The sequence below is a fragment of the Taeniopygia guttata genome, chromosome 3 (genome assembly GCF_048771995.1).
Source record: "Taeniopygia guttata chromosome 3, bTaeGut7.mat, whole genome shotgun sequence".
Classification (NCBI taxonomy): Eukaryota; Metazoa; Chordata; class Aves; order Passeriformes; family Estrildidae; genus Taeniopygia; species Taeniopygia guttata.
Window position 1 is genome coordinate 56,239,082 of NC_133027.1, and position 18,299 is coordinate 56,257,380.

The following is an 18,299-nucleotide window of genomic DNA, read 5'->3' on the forward strand; positions in this document are numbered from 1 at the left end:
ACCGGGTGGCTTCGGGGAAAGCCGCGCCGCCGCCGCCGCCTCCGCCCGGGGTCCGAACAGCGGAAACTTTCTCCGCGCTCCCTCGTAAACACGGCCCGGCGCCCTGCCCCGGACGCTGTTTCGGAGCAGCGCCGTGTCCTCCGGCCCCGCACCGCCTCCCTGCCCTGCCCGCAGGGAGGGCGGCCGCGCACCGCTCTCACCTGCAGGAAGGGGTCGGGAAGCGGGGGGCGGCCGAGCCGAGTGACCGAGCGAGGCGGGCAGGGAAGGAGGGGAACATCCCGCTCCCTCCTCCACGCCGCTGCCGGCAGGGGAGCGGGGGCCGCCGCCGGTGTCCGCGCTCCGGGCGGGGCGGGACCGGGCCGCCGGGCTATTAATAGCCGTGTCCGGGCGGGCGGAGGGCAGAGCCGCGGGCACCATGCAGGGGAACGGGCAGCAAGCGGGGAAGGGCCACGAGGACCACCTGGACGGGGTAGGGGCGGCTGATGGCGGGCTGCAGACTGCGGCTGTGCCCATGCTGCCGGCCATGGAGGTGGCTGAGGAGCCGGAGAGACCTCCGGGAGGCAAGAGTAAGGATCCCAACACCTACAAAGTGCTCTCCTTGGTAAGGGCCGGGCTGCCGCGGGGCCGGGCGGGCGGACCGACCTGGCTCTCGCCTCGCCGGCGGGAGCGTGGGGAGCGGTGCGGCTGGCGCAGGTGTTTCGCCCGTCTCCAAGCTTCGGGAGATGGGGGCGAGCCCGTGGCGGGAGCTTAGAAGCCTCTCGGCGGGGCTGGAAGAGGGAGACTGCCTTCGGCAGCACGGGCTCCTCGGGATGCCCGGGGCAGCAGTGCTACGGGACGGCTCCGCTTCGGGAGTCAGCCTCGGGCAGGAGCGTGGCACTTGCGTATAGACAGCGACCTGCCTCAGAGAGGGATTCGTAACTCTTGATTTATTTTACTCTTTTGATGATAGTCAGCGTTGAATTTTTTTTTTTTTTTTTTTTTTTTTTTTTTTTTTTGTGGTGTCAATGGTTGTCTTGTCTTCCATCATGTGGTTTTAGCTGTATGCTGTAGGGGGGACACCAGGAAAGACAAAACCTGGTTAAAGTAGGAAAATATGGCTAGAAAACCTGAAAAGAGTTCAAAAACCAAAAGGACAGAGGAAGTGTAAAAACTTGCCTTTCTCCGAATTTGAGCTACCGTGGGTTGAAAGTTTGTCTCCAAGTGCTGCTGGTAGGCACTTCTGGCCCTTGTTCAGAAGCCCCAGCAGCCAAAGCCATTGTTAGCAGGTAGGTCACTTTCCAGTTTTAGCCACGCTGCTGTATTATAATTATTCTCCCCATAGAGATGTGAAAATAAGACCTTCCAAACTGCCTGGAGTAATCATTATGAAACTAAAATCATTATCAAGGTGAAGGAATTGTGGTGTTCTTGGAAGGAAGCTTTAGTGGAACTGCAGCAGACGTCACGATGTGTATATATGCATAAATAGTCCTCTTTCAATACATTTAAGCATAAATGTCAAGGTGCCCATCGAAATTTACTGATACCTTTGTAACCTGGCTACCGTTTCAAATGATTCATCCACCCATATCATTGTGACTTCAGGTTGGTCATACTTTCTAACAGCGGGAGATGAATTATGTTTCTAAGTTTGTCAGAATATTATAAGAAAAATATGCAAATTAATGTAAAGGTCTGTGGTAGTTTCCATGCAGAAGCTTTTTTAGCAACTTTTCTGATGAATTGTCCCTGTAAATAAAGGTTGTGGTTAGTAGCTTGCTTCACTACTTCATTGTTTTCTGGGGAGGTTAAGGTTGTGCCATAAAAGCCACTGCAGCTGGATGGTGAAAATTTCTAAGCTCTTTTCAGGCTTAGAAATTAGATGCTAGTAGTGGGAAATGCTGTTATCCTATTCAAAACCTATTGAATAACATTGTTGTCCTGAGATTTTTAGGCTCTAATGCAACAGAATTATTAGAGATGCATAGCCACTTAGAGACTGGAGTTGAGCACAAGTTAGTGTTTGCAGTTACTTATTCTTCTGAATTAAGTTCTTATTCTCCAAATGCCATTCATTGAGAACTGGCAAAAATTTCCTCCTGTGCTCATGATAGTGTCAGAGGGAAATATGTTATCTATATAGAAATATTTAAAAAATTCTAAATATTTATGGCCATGCACTATTTTTTTGGGTGACTGCAAACACAGAGATAATGTACAATATTCAGTGAGAACTTGGAAAACATTCTAAGTACTGCAGGTGATACTGGATTGAGTGAAACAAGAATGTATTTAACCTAAACATGTAAGAAAGGGGCAAACTGGAGTTGGAAATGCTAGTTTATTCTTTCTCAGAAACCGATGTATTTATAAAGCATTGATGATATCCAAATGTAACAAAGAAGTGAGTAGACTTACCTCCTTGGTGTTTGTAGTTTTATAGTAATGTGAAACTATTAAAGTATCCAGATGTAGGTAAATCTCATTTGCCTGCATTTATCCTAGCTGTATGTGCTATTGCTTCCTTTATTTATGTAGATAAAAAACCCCCACAAACAACTGCTTTCAAGTGAGATTATGTTGAAATTTTATAAAAACTCATTAATGACTTTCTGCTGATTAAAGAATACTTGAATCACTCTTCTTATTTTTCTGGAAAGCTCAAACTGGACTTCATTCGCCTCTTCCTTCACAAGAGCCACCTGCAGATGTCTGTGCAGTTTATGAACACAACCTCAACATTCCCAGCTCTTGTCCATGAGCCAATCTTACCCTATCACAGAGCAGATGTTGCTGCTGCACCCGGAGGCTTCCAAAAGTGGTGGAATTTACTGACCCATAGTGCTTTCCTAAGCATCTTAAGCCACCTTTTTATTTACTGTTTTGCCACTTTTTTGAGCTCAAACTACTGTCCCTCAAAGCCCACTGAACTGTCTGTCTGTAGTCTCTCCAGGCTGTTGTGTAACTGAGCAGTGTGCTGCTGCCCAAGAGCAGCATAACCTTTGCTAACGTTTGAGGTTTTCCCACTTGCCAGGAACTCAAGCATTGCATTTTGGTCTGATTCATTCATTCCATTAAAATAAATTTTTTCCATGCCAGTCTAACGGCTGAAACATTGAGAGAAATAAAAGAAATAATGTAAGAGATTGTTTCTTTTCAACAGTTTCAGACTTTTTGTCAGAACTGGAAAACTCATTTAAACTGACACTTTTGTTAGAAAAATTTGAAAGGAATTTTGCAGCTTGAGAAATCCTAAGTAGAAAAAAAATCACAAAAAAAATCGAGGTAAGGTCCAGGCAGAGACATTGAAAGTGTCTTAGTCTCATTGAAAGAATAATTCAAGCATTTCAGAGTGCATGAAGATAATAAATTGTGAAGTTTAAAAAAAAATGCTGTGAAATACACTTAATATTTTTATAGTCTGGGGTTTTTTTCCCTCTTTTTTCATTAAGACTGTCCAGTCTTTTTTATTTGTTTGGGTTTTTTTTTGAGGCATGTCCCAAAAACTAACCAACTTCTAGCTTTGGGCAGGAGATTGAGCTGAAAACCTCTTCAGGTCTCTTCTAGCCTTATCATATCATAGAATGGTTTGAGTCTGAAGAGATCCCTATAGATCAGTTTCAACTCCTCTGTCACGGGCAGGGACACCTTCGCTAGACCAGGTTGCTCAAAGCCCATCTAATCTGGCCTTGGACACTTGCTGGGATTGGGTATCAACAGGTTTTTTGGGCAGTCTTTTCAAGTGTCTTGCCGCCCTTACAATAAATAATTTATTCTTAATGTTTAATATAAACATACTTTTTTTCAGTTTAAGGCCATTTCCCCTTGTCCTATCACTACGTGCTCTGTACACAAGTTTCTCCAGCTTTTTCATTGGCCCCTTCAGGTACTGGAAGGTGCTGTAAGGTCTTTTCAGGGCTTTCTTTTCTTTAGGTTGAATAGCCCCAAATCTCTTCACCTGTCTTCTCTGAAGAGGCGGTCTATCTCTCTGCTTATCCTTGTGGCCCTCCTCTAGACTTGCTTCAGGAAGCCTTAGGAATCCCTCTTATGCTGAGGGTGCCAGAGCTGGGTGTAGCACTCCGGGTGGGGTCTCACAAGGGCAGAGTAGAGGGGCAGAATCCCCTCCCTTGACCCGCTGGTCACACTTCTATGGATACAGCCTAGGAAGCAGTTGGCCTTCTAGGCTGTGAGTGCACATTGACAGCCTGTGCCCTGCTTTTCATCTACCAGCACCCCCAAGTCCTTCTCTGTGGGGCTGTTCTTAAGGAGTCCTTCTCCCAGTCTGCACTCACCTCAGGGCTTGCCCTTACCCACGTGTAGCACCTTGCACTTGTTGAACTTCATTAGGTTCTCATGGTCCCACTTCTCAAGCTTTTCCAGGTCCCTCTGGATGGCATCCCATTCTTTTCTTATGTCAACTGCACTACTCGGCTTTGTGTCATCTGCAGACCAGCTGGGGATGCTGGGTCACACTGAGCTTCTCATCCACTAACAGCCCCAAGTCTTTCTCCTCAGGGCTGCTCTCAAACCATTCTCTGCCCTGCCTTTGCTGGTACTGGGATTGTCATGCAGGACCACACACTTGGCTCTTGCACACTCCCACCTCTCAAGCTTGCCCAGGCCCCTCTGGATGGCAGCCCTTCCCTCCAGCCTGTTGATTGCACCACACACCTTGGTGTCATTGGCAAAGTTAGGGTGCCCTGATCCTGCTGCCTGTGTGACTGACAAAATGTCAAACAGTGCTGGTCCCTATGCTGACCCTGAGGAAGGCACTCCTCACTGGTTTCCACTGGCACATCAAGCCCCTAAGCATAGTTCATGAGTGTGCCCATCCAGTCAATTCCATGTCCACTAAGTGGTCCCCCTGTCAAATCCCTGTCTCTCCAGTGTAGAGACCAGGATGTAATGCAGAACGTGCCAAATGCTTTGCACAAGTCCAGGTAGATGATTTCAGTTTTTATTCCTTCCTTCACCACTGCTGTAACCCCATTTTAGAAGGCCACCACATTTGTCAGGCACAATTGCCCCTTGGTGAAGCCACAATAGCTATCACCTATCACATTCTTATTTTCCATGTGCCTTAGAATAGTTTTCAGGAGCATCTGCTCCATGATTCTGTAAATCTGGTTTCGTTCATCTCAGTCATCCATTGGCTTCTATGTTAAGCTTTTATAAATCATAAACCCCCATTTATCATAAATATATTGGATCATCTCTGCCCAAGGGAGAATTTCTGTTGCCAGTTCATATTTGCCATTGCTGCAGTCAGCAGAGAGTCTAAGTATACAAAAAAAGATCTATTGGATGTCAAGATATTCAGTAAGAGTCCTGAAAGGTTTTCACCACTTCATTTGAAAAGAACCCTTAGCTGCTGACTTTGTGCTTGGGCAGGGAAATATGGGTGTGCTATGTCAGGATTTTGGAGACAACAGTAGGTTTGTCTGGTTTTGTTGTTTGGTTCTTTTTTTTCCTCCACATAGATGAAGATGTGGGAACAATCTTCTCTTACAAAGTTGTTGGGAAGATTGTATTCCTGTTTGGTTGTTTTCTGGCTGATGGTTTTCTTCCTAAAGATGTTTGAAGGTATCCAAACATTTGCATAGATTAGTACTTTAAAACAAAATTAACAATGCTTAGCTATATTCTATTTTTCCATAAAAAAGACAGAATATGTATTTAATTACCCAAACCTTGTGATTTGGACCATGGTTATTGACTTCAGCTGACTTCAGTGTGGGAATTTTTATGGGCATCAGTCAGTTCTCAAGCATTGGATTGAAGGATGCTGTTGTCTGAATCCAAGAGGCCTGGGTGCCATGTTCAGTCTTTAATCTTTTTTTGGCCCTCAGCAAACCATTCCATTTCAGCTTTTAAAATTTTTTAAAAATTATTTTGTTATTATTTTGCTTAATGTGCCTTGTAATGTTTTATTTATTTTTCAGTAGGGAAAAGTGGTCCTTGCTGAAATTACTTGCTTCCATGACAGTGCTGGGCTGAGCTTAGATGGGACTTCTGAGAACCAAGAAACACCACACAGCTCAACAGTAATATTAGGGTGACTCTTGGGTGATTAAAATTTTTTTGGCATTAAACATCCTTTGGTGAAATATGAAGTAAAGAATGATGGTGACAAGATTGCCATATTTTTAGTAGACTTAGAAGCACTTTCAGTTTAGAAATATTAAAAGAGTTCTTGGCCAATCTCCAATATCTTAATAATTTGTAGGAGAATCTCTTCCAATGTTGGGAAACAAGAATGCTTTACAGCTGTGTTCTGCCAATGTTACAGCTCTCCAGCTTCCATGGTGACTTGGTTTTAAGTCTAAACACATGCTGTTTGACAAAACATTTTTTTTAATTGAGCTTGCTGTTGTTATTGCTTAAATGCATTAATTAGAATAAAAATGTAACTATACATACAAAAAATATTTTTTATCCAATTTAATCCATCATGGGGTTTGAATTTAAAAATCATTATAGCTAAGTGTTTCTCTTCAGTCTTATTCTAGAAAAGGGACTTCTGGAATAGGAAGAGCATGAAGATGGCTCAAGGCTATATTTTGAGATTCAATTTTGCTTTTATTTATGAGTCAAGTGCAACTTGTTTGGAAAACAAATTTTAGTTGGTATAATTACTGACAGTTTCTTTCCTTTCTATGCAGTCATTCATTCATATGTGGCTGCCACTAAAGCAGATGACGTGTGGTGGGCTTTGTTCTGTGTTCTTAGTCTGCTGTGTTGAATAAAAGAATTGTGTTTGAAAGTACAATGTTTACTTTTTTCTCATGACATGAGTTTTCAGTCCTGTTTTCCTTATGTTTTTACAAAAATATACTTGCTGATTAAATAGCAGAGTCAGCTGCTATCTGCTTTTTGTCAATTGAACTAGAAGTTTTATTTCCCTTTCTTTTTGGCTAGCATGTTGTTGCACTTTAATTTTTCTCTAAATTCTCCCATGATCTTAAGTGCAGTGAAAAAGGTAACAGCTGGGCTAAAGCTTTGATAACAACAGCTCAAGTGCTAATGACTTCCAGAAGAGAATGTACCTGCACAGCAACAAATAAGAAAAATATTTTAGATTCCAGCTGACTAGGTGTCAGATGCTAACTCTTCTGTCTTTTGGTATCTTTTTGTTAAAAACACATGTTTGAATAGTTTTGGAAGGTATTTAGAGAGCTATAGTATGTTGATGTTTTCTGCTGAAAATTCTCTGCTGAGTGAAGAGTTACCACTCTCTGGTGAAATCTGTGAAGGCTTTTATAATACATTACAGTGTCTCAATCTACCTTTAAAACATTCTTGTCCTTTGAATGGCCTTTGGTTGCAATAGCACACAATAGCAGTCCTGAGGACATTCAATAGAAAGAATGAGAGTAGACCTCCTGTGAGCCTCTTTGAGAAGAAAAACAATAATGCCTATGCATTTTCCTAGTAAATCCTTTTAGCTCTGGAAAAGTTTTGGGTGTTATTTCCAGCATTTTCATCCACTGACTTCAGAATTATTTAGTCACCTCCAGTGATTTACAGCAGCCAGGACCTGAGAGCCCCAGGGATTCTCCGCCTGCTGGCCTCTACAAGTGGAATGTAGATCAACAGAAGCACGTCTTTGTAGACCATAAAAATATTTACAAATGTGGAAAGAAGAGATGCCTGGTGCAAGAAGGAGGTGGCGCACTTGGTTCAGTGCTGATTTACTTTTTTTTTTAGGTGATTTACTAAAGTGTTACCTAAGTAGCTGTGCTGGTGTGAGTGAAGTATCTACCTCCTTTCAGTTATTTAAATTTTATTAAGTAATGCCTGCTTTTGAATAAAACGAAGCTGTTGGCAAGAGGATTATGCTGGTTTAAAAATAATTTTTACAAGTATGAGTAAGTGTTCTGCTGCCCCTGGCAAATGTAGATAAGTGTAGTTTTTTTTTTCTTTGTACAGTATGCTGTCTGCATTTTTAACAGTGCCCTTTCAGAGTCATAAGGTGACAATATTCTTGATTGAAATTCATAATTTATTATTGTGTTCTTTACATTTTTGCAGGTGAAATTCTTTCTCAAAGATATTTTAGTGTTAAGATTCAGGTCAGTAATCATCTATTCTAGGTGCACAAAACAGTGAAAACATAGCATGCCTTTTGCAGATCCCAGTGGTTTTGGAAAATTCCATGGGTTTTCTTAATACCGGCATTACAGGCCCTGTCTAGACATCCTCCCTTCATGGATACGTATGACACAACTGTGAGAACCAGTCGTGGAGATTAGGATGGAAAAACATTATTTTGCATGGTTTCCTTGATAATTGCATAGTTGTTAATGGATGTGTCTTAAACCTTGGAGTGACAAGTTTTGTTGGCCATGGAATACCAGGGATGAAGGAAGGGAGATGAAAGCAACTGGGCAAATGGCAGGCAAAGAGTGAGGAAGATCAACAGAAATAAATGTAATTCAGAATGATAATTCCTTAAAAGAATTATCAGTGCATTCTTTGCCAAAGAAAATACAGAATAGAGGGAGGAATGGGAGAGGTGGACAGAGCTAGAGAGGAATGAAGAGAAAGGGACAGTAGCATTAACTGTGTAAAGGAGGACTAAAATATGATAGGAAAGGTGGCAGTATCTAAGGCCAGTGAGAGATTTCTTTGTGTCAGTAAGACCTGTACTGCTGAAGAGTCTCTTTGGGATCAGCTGTGTGTAGCCTGCACGCTTTGCTGACTCCAGCCATTCCAGCAGCTCCCCAAAATTTCTGCTGAGAAATTCTCTTCAGCTGCAGCTCTAGAGATAAGTGAGGGAAAGGATTCTCTTCTCTAACCATGCTATCATATTTCCATTTACCCAGCTCAAAATGAAAGGCTTTTGAAATAAAAGGCTTTTGAAATGTTCTCAGGATTGCAGTTTTCCAGACTTTCAACCACCTATTCCCAACCATTATAATTGTTTACAAAGCAAAGCTTTTATTGCTTCCTCCCACGTAAAGGAAGCAGTGATGGACAGAGATTCATCCCTAGATGACAATGTTTTTGTGATTCCAAAACAAACATTCTAAAACTTATTTTTAAACCAAAAAAGGACACTTTCTTCTCTGCAATTGTTACTGTGTTGTTTTAAAAACATTTTCTCAGATGCTATATTAGAACTGAATCTGATAGTTTGTGCTAGTGGCCTCATAAGATACAGATCACAAAATGTTAATTTTCTACTTTTGTGTATTACAAGCCCAAGTTCTTTAATTTTACTTGTCTTCCTATTAAATGGTGGATTCCCATATTCTTTCTTAATGGCACCTTAATTTCAGTACTTGTTTTCTCTTTTGAGTAGAAGAATACAGGTGAGAGAGAACAGGTAAGGTTTCTTCCTATGGTTTAAAAAGGCAGATTAAACCTTCAAAGCAGGTGTTCTGTTGACAGTGTGGTAGTAGTGAGAAAATTGAATTTGGTGCTTGCTGCAGGATGCTGAACAAGGTCCTTGTTAGTAAACAAGCATGCATGCAGCTGCTTGTCTTTGTATGGATTAAAAAAAAATATATAATCTTTATGTAGCAGGCTGTAGCATCTCCAACCTGACCTACCTGTATGTAAAGCAGGCCAGGTAAAATTAGTAACCTGCTTGCTGTGCTGAGGTTTTCTTAAAGAATTGGAGAATGGTTTGGGTTGGAAGGGACCTTAAACATCATCTAGTTCCAACCATCCTGCCATGGATAGAGACACCTACTAGGACGCTCAAAGCCCTGTCCAACTTGACCTGGAACACTTCCAAGATGTCCAAAACCTCTCTGGACAGCAGAGATATGTTACAATGTAGAAAGAAGCAAAGTAAACTGGTTCATCTTTAGGGTGCAGCCGTGAGATGCAGTGAGTATCTGGATCTTTAGAAATAGAATATTCTTCATCATCCATAGAGTTGATAATCTTAGGGCCTTTTCACTGACAGTAGGTCAACTACTGGTGTAACAACTCTTGCTGTGCCTAGTCAAGACTGCTGCTGCTGGCCAGTATTAGCTGCTCCTTATTGTTCCAGCAGAACATTTTGCCATTTGTGTGGATAATATCCATGTGACTGAAGTCATTCAGGCTCAAGATAAAGCTTCAATTCAAAGCCTTAAACACTGAGCTGCAATTGCATGAGGTTCCACTGGGTTAGATTTGGCTGTCCCAGAACATTGTCAAATGTTCAATGTGTAAACTTACTGTTTTTGTAAAAAGTCTTTATTAAGTGTTAAAGAAGGAAAGAAAGAAGAAAACAAAAAGGAGGGGAAAGCTTTAGTGTTTTGCAGTAAAATGTTTTTAAGACAAAAATTTAAGCTAGTGGGACTAAGGTTAAGAAAACAAAAGATTAAATGTAGTGAGTCAAGAGTTTCAAGATCTTAGAATATAATTGCATTTAGTATTGTATTTTGTACCCAAAAGAGTACTCATATGCCTCAGTGAACATAATCCTTTTGTTTTTGCTTATTGGAATTATGTTCATAGAAGCGTAAAACTGACAACCTGGAATATAAGACAAAACTGTGATTTTATTACATTTGGTGCCAAAATCCCAGAAATTATTTGTGAGAATTTTAGTGAAGTTTTACCAGTTTTACATTGAGAAATATTATAATGCTGTCACTTTTGAGTGGGTTTTATGTAGATTTTATTTCTCATTAATTTGGTGTCATGATTAAATTCCTGTATTACCTACACTGAAACTCCATAAGGGAATATTAACAGTCCATTTAGTGGCAGTGCAATGTGTTTTCTGTACAGGGATGCCTTAGGTGGCCAAAGTTCCATAGGTCATAGGTCTAGGTAGCTATTTGAAGATATGTGGATAAAGCTGTTAGAAATAGAGTAGCTGTGGATTTTGCTTGTTTTAAAGCGTGTTTGTTCTTACATCTCAGAGGACATTCTACTCCTTGATCTTAATAGCAGGGCCTGGTGGGAGCAGAGGAGCAGTAAATCTTCACACTGAAATAAAATGTTCTCAACCTGGATTTTAAAGAAGAAATGAATCAATTTTTAATTTAATAATAACAATAATAATAATAATAATATAATGTTAAAAGGACAATAATAGATCTTGCCCTCTCTGCTGGTTTTGCTGGGCTTTGACATCTTGCATTTGAAGTGTCACCTACCTCCCTGTGCACAAGCTCTTATCTAGATGATATTTTATATGAGGGATTTCAAAGGTCCAGAACAATTTATATAGAATATAACGTAGTTGATACTGATGTTACAGAAAGTGTTGATGCTGATTTAAAAACAAAAAAGAATCCCAAACCCCCCCCCCAAAAAAAAAAAAAAAACACAAACCAAAAGAGAAAAAAGTACAAAGCTCTGTACTTGTGTTCATTCTTGATAGCTAGGTTTAATGGAGACTTGCATCTTTCTGTAAGTTTTTTCATATCCAGGTGACTAGATGATGCTAGATTTTTCCCCCTTCAGTCTTTTAATATTTTCCTTCTTTCCCTATCAATTCGAAGGCTGAAATTGAACTGAAAAAATGCTTATTTCTTTGCTACATCTGATATTGAATAAGATTCCAGTGACTTGCCTGGTTCAGGATTCTAAGCCACAGCTTTATCAGATCCAGTCTATTGTTCCATTTTAAAATAAATGGTATATATGAAATATTTTTTCTGTTGATTAATTTGGTTTTTTAAATAATTTTTAGTTCAAAAATTCACAGTTGTATCTGAATTCCAATACTACACTTTCAAGAAATTGCTTTCTTACTGTCTTTATTAGTTGCTTAGTGAAAAAAATTGCAAAGTAAATTGTAGAGTTGTAAAAAGCAATGCAAATAGTTTTTAGTTACTGAAGTGCTCATAATACTTAAAAAAGAATAAACTTGAGAAATAATTAGGTGCATTTTTAAATGGAAGGAATTTTTGCTGCATCACCATATGATTCAGGTGTCCCACACAAGGCTGACTCAGCAGATTTTGCTGATGGGAAAGGAGAAAAAAAAGGGGCAGAATTGTTGTAGCCATGTATGTGAAGTTATTAAGTATTTCTTCAATGCAATTTTTCTGCAGAAAACAGTGACTAGAAAGTTGATACGTACACATTTTCCCTACCCAGAGCTCCCCAAATCCTTTTGTATAAGAAAGCCTGCAGTATCTTCTGTTTCAGGACTTCTGGCAAAGCACTTTATTACACTCTACACTTAAATAGAATATCTGTTCTAACTGCATTCTTGGCTTCTCTTTAATTACTGTATAAGTGCTGATGGCATGTATATTTTTTCTAAAGAGTTTATGGAATAAATCCAATACTTAATGAGGTTAAAAGAAATCTGTCTCTGCATTTGAGTAGGCATTAAATCCTGCTGTAACATGCTGGACAAGGACAATACCGTGCTTGTTTTGTAACTTCAGTGCATCCAGAATCCATAATGAACACAGCTGTAGTTTCTGGTCAGTGCAAGACCAGAATGTCTTATTGTGACATCCCACGGTTGCTTACCATGGTGTGGACCCAAATCTAGTATGAACTGGATACTAGGAAGTGGGAAAAGGTTTTCCTGCCTAAGAAAATGATAGGTATCACTTAAGGGCTATGCCTTCTGTTTGTAGTCTGTGGTTAATGACAAAACTTCACCACCTTATAGCAACATATGAGGAAGGAAGGAGTAGAGTAAAAAAAAATTTCTATAAAATGTGTAAGAAATAGAAATATATCATCATGAAAGAATGATATAAAAGAAATCAAGAAAGACATGATGATATATGTCTATGTTAAACGACTTGAGGAGAAATTATATATGTAGGCCCAGCTGTGACAAGCAAGTTTATACTCTGCTAATTAATTGGCAAACATCATAATTAGTTTTGGAAGTGAAAACTACTGGTGAAAAGAGTCAAATTAGCATGTTTATGAGTTTCAGCACCATTATATAGCATTACAGAGAAAATGAGTGCTTTCAAAATCATTCAATGGTAATTTAATACTATTTCTTTTCCTTCGTGTCCAACAGGTACTCTGTGTCTGCATGTTAACGACAATCCTAGGATGTATATTTGGCCTGAAGCCCAGCTGTTCAAGAGATGGTAAATAATATGTCTTTTATTTAGTAATATTACTAAACAATTCCTTTTCTTTTTCTGAATTAGTTTTCATCTACCCTTCTTGCTGCAGCAGGAGGATTGCATGCATTGCTTGAAGTAGTATCAGTAAGAATGGAATAAAAATACCAGAAAATAAACCTCAGGTGTACTCAATAATTGTGTGTACTCACTTGAGAGGTAAAGTGATCCTGGTACTCAGTGTCTGATCTGGCAGCTTCCATGTATCCTGCCTGTCACTGTGGTGAATGGCTGGCTTTTTTCAGTTCACCATTAAAAAAACCAAAATGAAACAACAAAACACAACAACTTCTATTTCATGTTGTCCTAGAACATTTGTTTTTCATCTTTTCCAGTCGATTATGGAGGGAAAAAAAAAAAAAGTTATTTTTTTTACTGGCTAGAATTGTGGCCTCAAAACATTCCTGGTGGAATTCCTCTGTCTGTTTTCTGTTCTGAAAAATATGTGGTTTTTTCAATGGTGAAGTTTCTTCAGGTAGGTTATGAAAGATTTTTTTTTTTTTAAAGAGATTAGGCTTATTTTGAGAACACATATGAAGAGTAATTTCAAAGCTGAACATAAAATGATTTTAAACAGAAGTTCAGTTTATAAAATTTCTGTTACAATATATATAGGTTTCTTTTCATTTTATTACAGCTCTGCAGTATTGGTTCATTAATATCTCATTTTCCTAATATCACACACTTCAGGATTCTTCAGAAGAAGAGCCGTATTAGGGAGGATTTCCTTCACTTTCTTAAGTTTTGTTAGTTTTGTTAATCCTTCACATCACCAGTTTCTGGCTGGATGGTGTTTTTTTTTGGTGTGTTTTTTTTTTTTTTTTTTTTTTTGTTGTTTTTTTTTTTTTAGTGATGATTCCCCTGGTGACAGCAACCTCAATGTAGTGGAAGAATGCTATGTCTTTTTTTTGATACTTAAATTGAACAAAAAATAATCAGTAAGCAGTATACTCAAGTTTGTATCTCTTGTGTCTGCTTTGGAACAGCCATCCTTACGTCTTGAGGTCTTACATATTTTGAGGGACTGTACTCACATCTTCCTGTGACACAAAAAGGCAAGGACAGTCATATCTAGGTTTTATTTCATTGGTTTCTGCCAATACTGAAACACTATATTCTTGCTAAAATTGAACAGAACCATTTGATCAATACGATGAAAAATTATTTTTGTTCAGCAAGAGGAAATGAGCATTTGGTTAGATCAAGACTTTCCTTTGGCTGTTGCTGTTTTTGCAGCCATCCTGTACATTGTGGAATCACCAGCTGTGTCATTTCACACGCTGGGTGTATTAGTTTCTTTTGCATGTTGACTGATTTGGGCTCAGCCACTGATATCTAACACTATCCAATATTACAGTGAAAACCTGCAAAGGTCGTTGCTTTGAAAGGACCTTTGGAAGCTGCCGTTGTGATAAAGATTGTGTCAAGCTTGGGAACTGCTGCTTAGATTACCAGGAAACATGTATACAACCAGGTAAGGATGGAAGAAACTGAGGGAGCAATCTCTTTTGTTCTTTGACAGGGTCCAGCTCAGCATGTAAGAGTACTGCTGTGGTCAGGGCTTATTTCAGATGGGCTGTGAGTGCAAAGTGGGGCTACTGAGAAGCAGAGTGGTTCTGATGCCACTTTTCCCTTTTTATGCTGTGTTGCATTCCTGGATGGAGTTACAGTGATAATGCTGGTACTGGGTACTCCTGTGGAAACATCAGGGCTCTGGTACAGCTGCTGTTTCACACAAACAAAGCCTGTATTTCACCCAGCTGGACTACTTAGGAGCTGACAAAGCCAGTAGGCTGGCTTTCCCATAGCTCTCCTGTGAGAAGAGAGACTGCAACAGACTGTGCAGCTGCCCTCCCCCTTGGAAGGAGAAGGAACAATGGCAACTCGAGGTCTTAGCCAGCTTTTTGTTTGCTGGTGGTGAGACAACAGTGACCCACATTGTCCCTGGCATCAGGGATTACTCCTACGTTCTTGGGCAAGCCTGGAATAGAAGTGCATTCTGCATATTGCATTTGTCTGTCAGCGCCTGAGTGAAAAAGGAGAAGGACAGAGCAGCTCTGTGAAAGCTGCCATCTCTCCTTACCCAGCTGCTCAGGTCCTCAGCCTTGCTACTCCCCAGCCTGAGTGTGAAGCAAGGGTCATGAACATGATTCAAGGCAGGATGACAAAACAGATTGCACTGGTGAAAGATTGCGAAATGAGAAGCAGCTGTCATGATTTGCCAGAAGGCAAAGGTCAAATAGACAAACGTGTGAAAAATACCTTAGAGAAATTTTACAGGGAAAGATGTTAGTGTCTGTAAAACAACAAGGACAGCACTTGACTATTTTCTCTACTTTGGTTTTTGCCTTTATGCTTCAAAAGCAGCATTCCTTTCAGATAATTGTTTTCTTTTTATTCCTCTTTATATACATTTGATTCATTTCTCGGTGAGACCACACCGATACATTTAAAATTCTGATGTGGACTTTGAAAACCGAATAATTAAACTGAGCTCAGATCCTTGCTTCAATTGACTGCTATTGAAAGGTCAAGTTACACAAATATAGTTAATATACCCAGGTATATAGTCACATGGGTTTTACTCTGTTTTATTATATCACTCTCTCGGAGTATAAAGGTTCTTTAAAAAACAAGCTGGAGAGTCTGTCTTACTACCAGAAATATGAATGAATTCATTGGTGGTTTTTTTTTTTTTTTAAATTAGCCCTAACATCAGTGGAGAATCAAATTCTAATTTCCCAATAGTATCATGTAACTAGAACCACAATAGATTTTTTTCTCTCTCATGGCAGTAAAGATCTATTTGATACTAGTGGAATTATTGAAGTACAGTAACCGAAAATGAGATTCACCTCCTGAAAATGCTTTTAGGGATTTCTAGTTGCTAGTAATGTATGAAAATCATTGAGTATCTTCTGCTCAAGCATTTAGATTTGGCTTCCATGTCTCTGTTAAGATCTTCACTTAAGTATTCACTCTTAAGTATTACTTAGCATTCACTCAGCTGGTAAATTCACTGGTTTATATCCTCACTGAATGTAAGGGATTTATTTATGTTTATGACTGCTAACAAATCATAGAATCACAGAATATGCTGAGTTGGAAGGGACCCATCAGGATCATGAAGTCCAACTCCTGGCACTACACAGGACATGCCAAGAGTCACATCCTGTGCCTGAGAGTGTTATCCAAATGCTTTTTGAATTCTGTGAGACTTGGTGCTGTCACTACTACCCTGAGGAGCTTTTTCCAGTGTCCACCCACCATCTAGGTGAAAAATCTTTTCCTGATTCTTAACCTAAAGCTCACCTGACTCAACTTCATGCTCTTTCCTTGAGCCCTGCCACTGGTCATTAGAGCTTGGTACCTGTTTCCCCTTACAGGAATGTTGAAGACTATAGTGAAGCTTTTCCCCAGTCTCCTCATCTCCCGGCTGAATAAACCAAGTGACCTCAGCTGCTCCTGTTAAGGTTTCCCCTCCAGACTCTTCACCATCCTCATGGCCCTCCTTTGGGCACTCTTTAATAGTTTAATACTTTTCTTGTAGCACCCAGAACTGCCCCCAGCACTTGATGTGAGCCCACCCCATGCAGAGCAGAGCAGGACAATCCCTTCCCTTGCCCAGCTGGTGATGCTGTGCCTGATGCCCTGCAGGACACAGGCCCTCCTGACTATCAGGGCACTGCTAATTCATATTCAACCAGACATCCAGGTCTTCAAAAGATACAATGTACTGGAATATGCCAGTCAGAGAAACCAACATTGTTCTCTAATAAGATCAGCAATGGAGCTGAAGTGTGAGCTTATGTATAGAATCTTAAATAGTGGCAGTGATGCCTATGCCTAAGAGGTGCTGAAAGAGGCTGGACTGTCTGATGATGACTGGTAACATCCACTGTGACTTCAAATGCGATAAATAAATAAATTAATGCTGCTCAGTGTTTTCTAGGCATTCCAACTTCAGGCTATTTTTTTTCTGGGGGAGTTTTTGGGAACTTTTTTATAGTATGAGCGTACCAAATTAAACCCACATAAATTACCATATTTCAGGAGATCTGTAAAATGTATTCTTTCTGATCTATGGTATTTATACCCATATGCTGCATAATTGTATTCAGATGACAATGCTCATGGATATTTACTCCTGGGTGTTCCTATGTCCTGAAGTGCCAAAGTTTGCAATATTATGCGTGTATGAGATAACTCATTATCCTTATTACACCTGTGGACTATTTCTCAGTGAGTAGAGATTTGAGGCTGAACTTAACACTTGCTTTATTAGTTCTGTACTTACAGTAGTATTAATCATTATGTTGTCCTTCTCTGTCACCTGTTTTTTAGCCCACATATGGACCTGCAATAAATTCAGGTGTGGAGAAAAGAGGCGACAAGAATATCGTTGTTCCTGTTCAGATGATTGTGTGGAAAACAACGATTGCTGTGTTAATTATCAAGCTGTTTGTAAAGGTAAATATCATCAACAAATTACTACCCTCTTTCATATCTACCCATATTTGTATGTATATATTTCATATGTACCCATAAAAGGAGCAAGAACATAATATGACTTAAAAAGCATCTGGTAACATGAAAAAAACCTTGCATCTATCAGTAAGAATGTACTATCTTAAAAAATGAATTGCACTCATTTGTTTTAAGGAGAGGCAAGCTGGATTGAAGAAGAGTGTGAGAACATTACTGAACCTCAGTGTCCGAAAGGGTGAGGAAATTTTATATTTGCATAGCTTTGCTCTTTGCTTGCGTTTCATTTTTGACATTATTTTCCCTGCTGTGCCTTCCTGGGACCTGCTTGCCTTTTACACACACAGAGAAAGCAGCTGCCAGACAGAGATGAACACCTGTTCAGCCAGCATTTGGTGGTGCTTACCAAATGCATCAGGTTGCTCTATCTCAGCACTTGCTTGACTTGCAAGATATGCCTATTCCTCAGCCCTGGTGTTTCTCACAGATGTGTGTGCCCTGGGCAACTCAGCCTGGTTGCCAGTCATATTATTGACCTACATGTGCTACAATACTCACCATTCCAAATATTTTGGGACCCATCCAGCAATCTTAGACTCCTGACTCCCTCCCTTGTCTCTTTAAAAGACCTTTCCAATACCTTGCATTTTCCAGCCTCAGGACTGCAAATTGTGGGCAGATCTGTGTTCCAGCTCCACTAGAAGTGGGACAACACTATTTGCAAGCTGTCTGAATTACTTTCTTTAAAAGGTGTAAAGTGCCATGGGATCCTTGTACTCT

The 18,299-nt window shown here is 40.0% G+C and overlaps 1 protein-coding gene across 2 annotated transcripts in view; it reads left to right on the forward strand.

The window, feature by feature from the left end:
* The first annotated feature begins 301 nt into the window (after positions 1 to 301).
* The window catches only part of ENPP1 (ectonucleotide pyrophosphatase/phosphodiesterase 1), a 49,667-nt gene continuing 31,669 nt past the window's right edge, over positions 302 to 18,299 (forward strand). The window contains exons 1-5 of one of the 2 annotated variants that reach the window (XM_030267939.4): positions 302 to 601; positions 12,926 to 12,998; positions 14,392 to 14,508; positions 17,379 to 17,504; positions 17,697 to 17,757. In XM_030267939.4, the coding sequence (XP_030123799.4) occupies positions 416 to 601; positions 12,926 to 12,998; positions 14,392 to 14,508; positions 17,379 to 17,504; positions 17,697 to 17,757 (563 nt within the window). In that variant the 5' untranslated portion in view covers positions 302 to 415. Of the gene's footprint in view, positions 602 to 12,925; positions 12,999 to 14,391; positions 14,509 to 17,378; positions 17,505 to 17,696; positions 17,758 to 18,299 lie in introns of those variants that run through there. The other variant, XM_072926901.1, reaches the window with a different exon arrangement.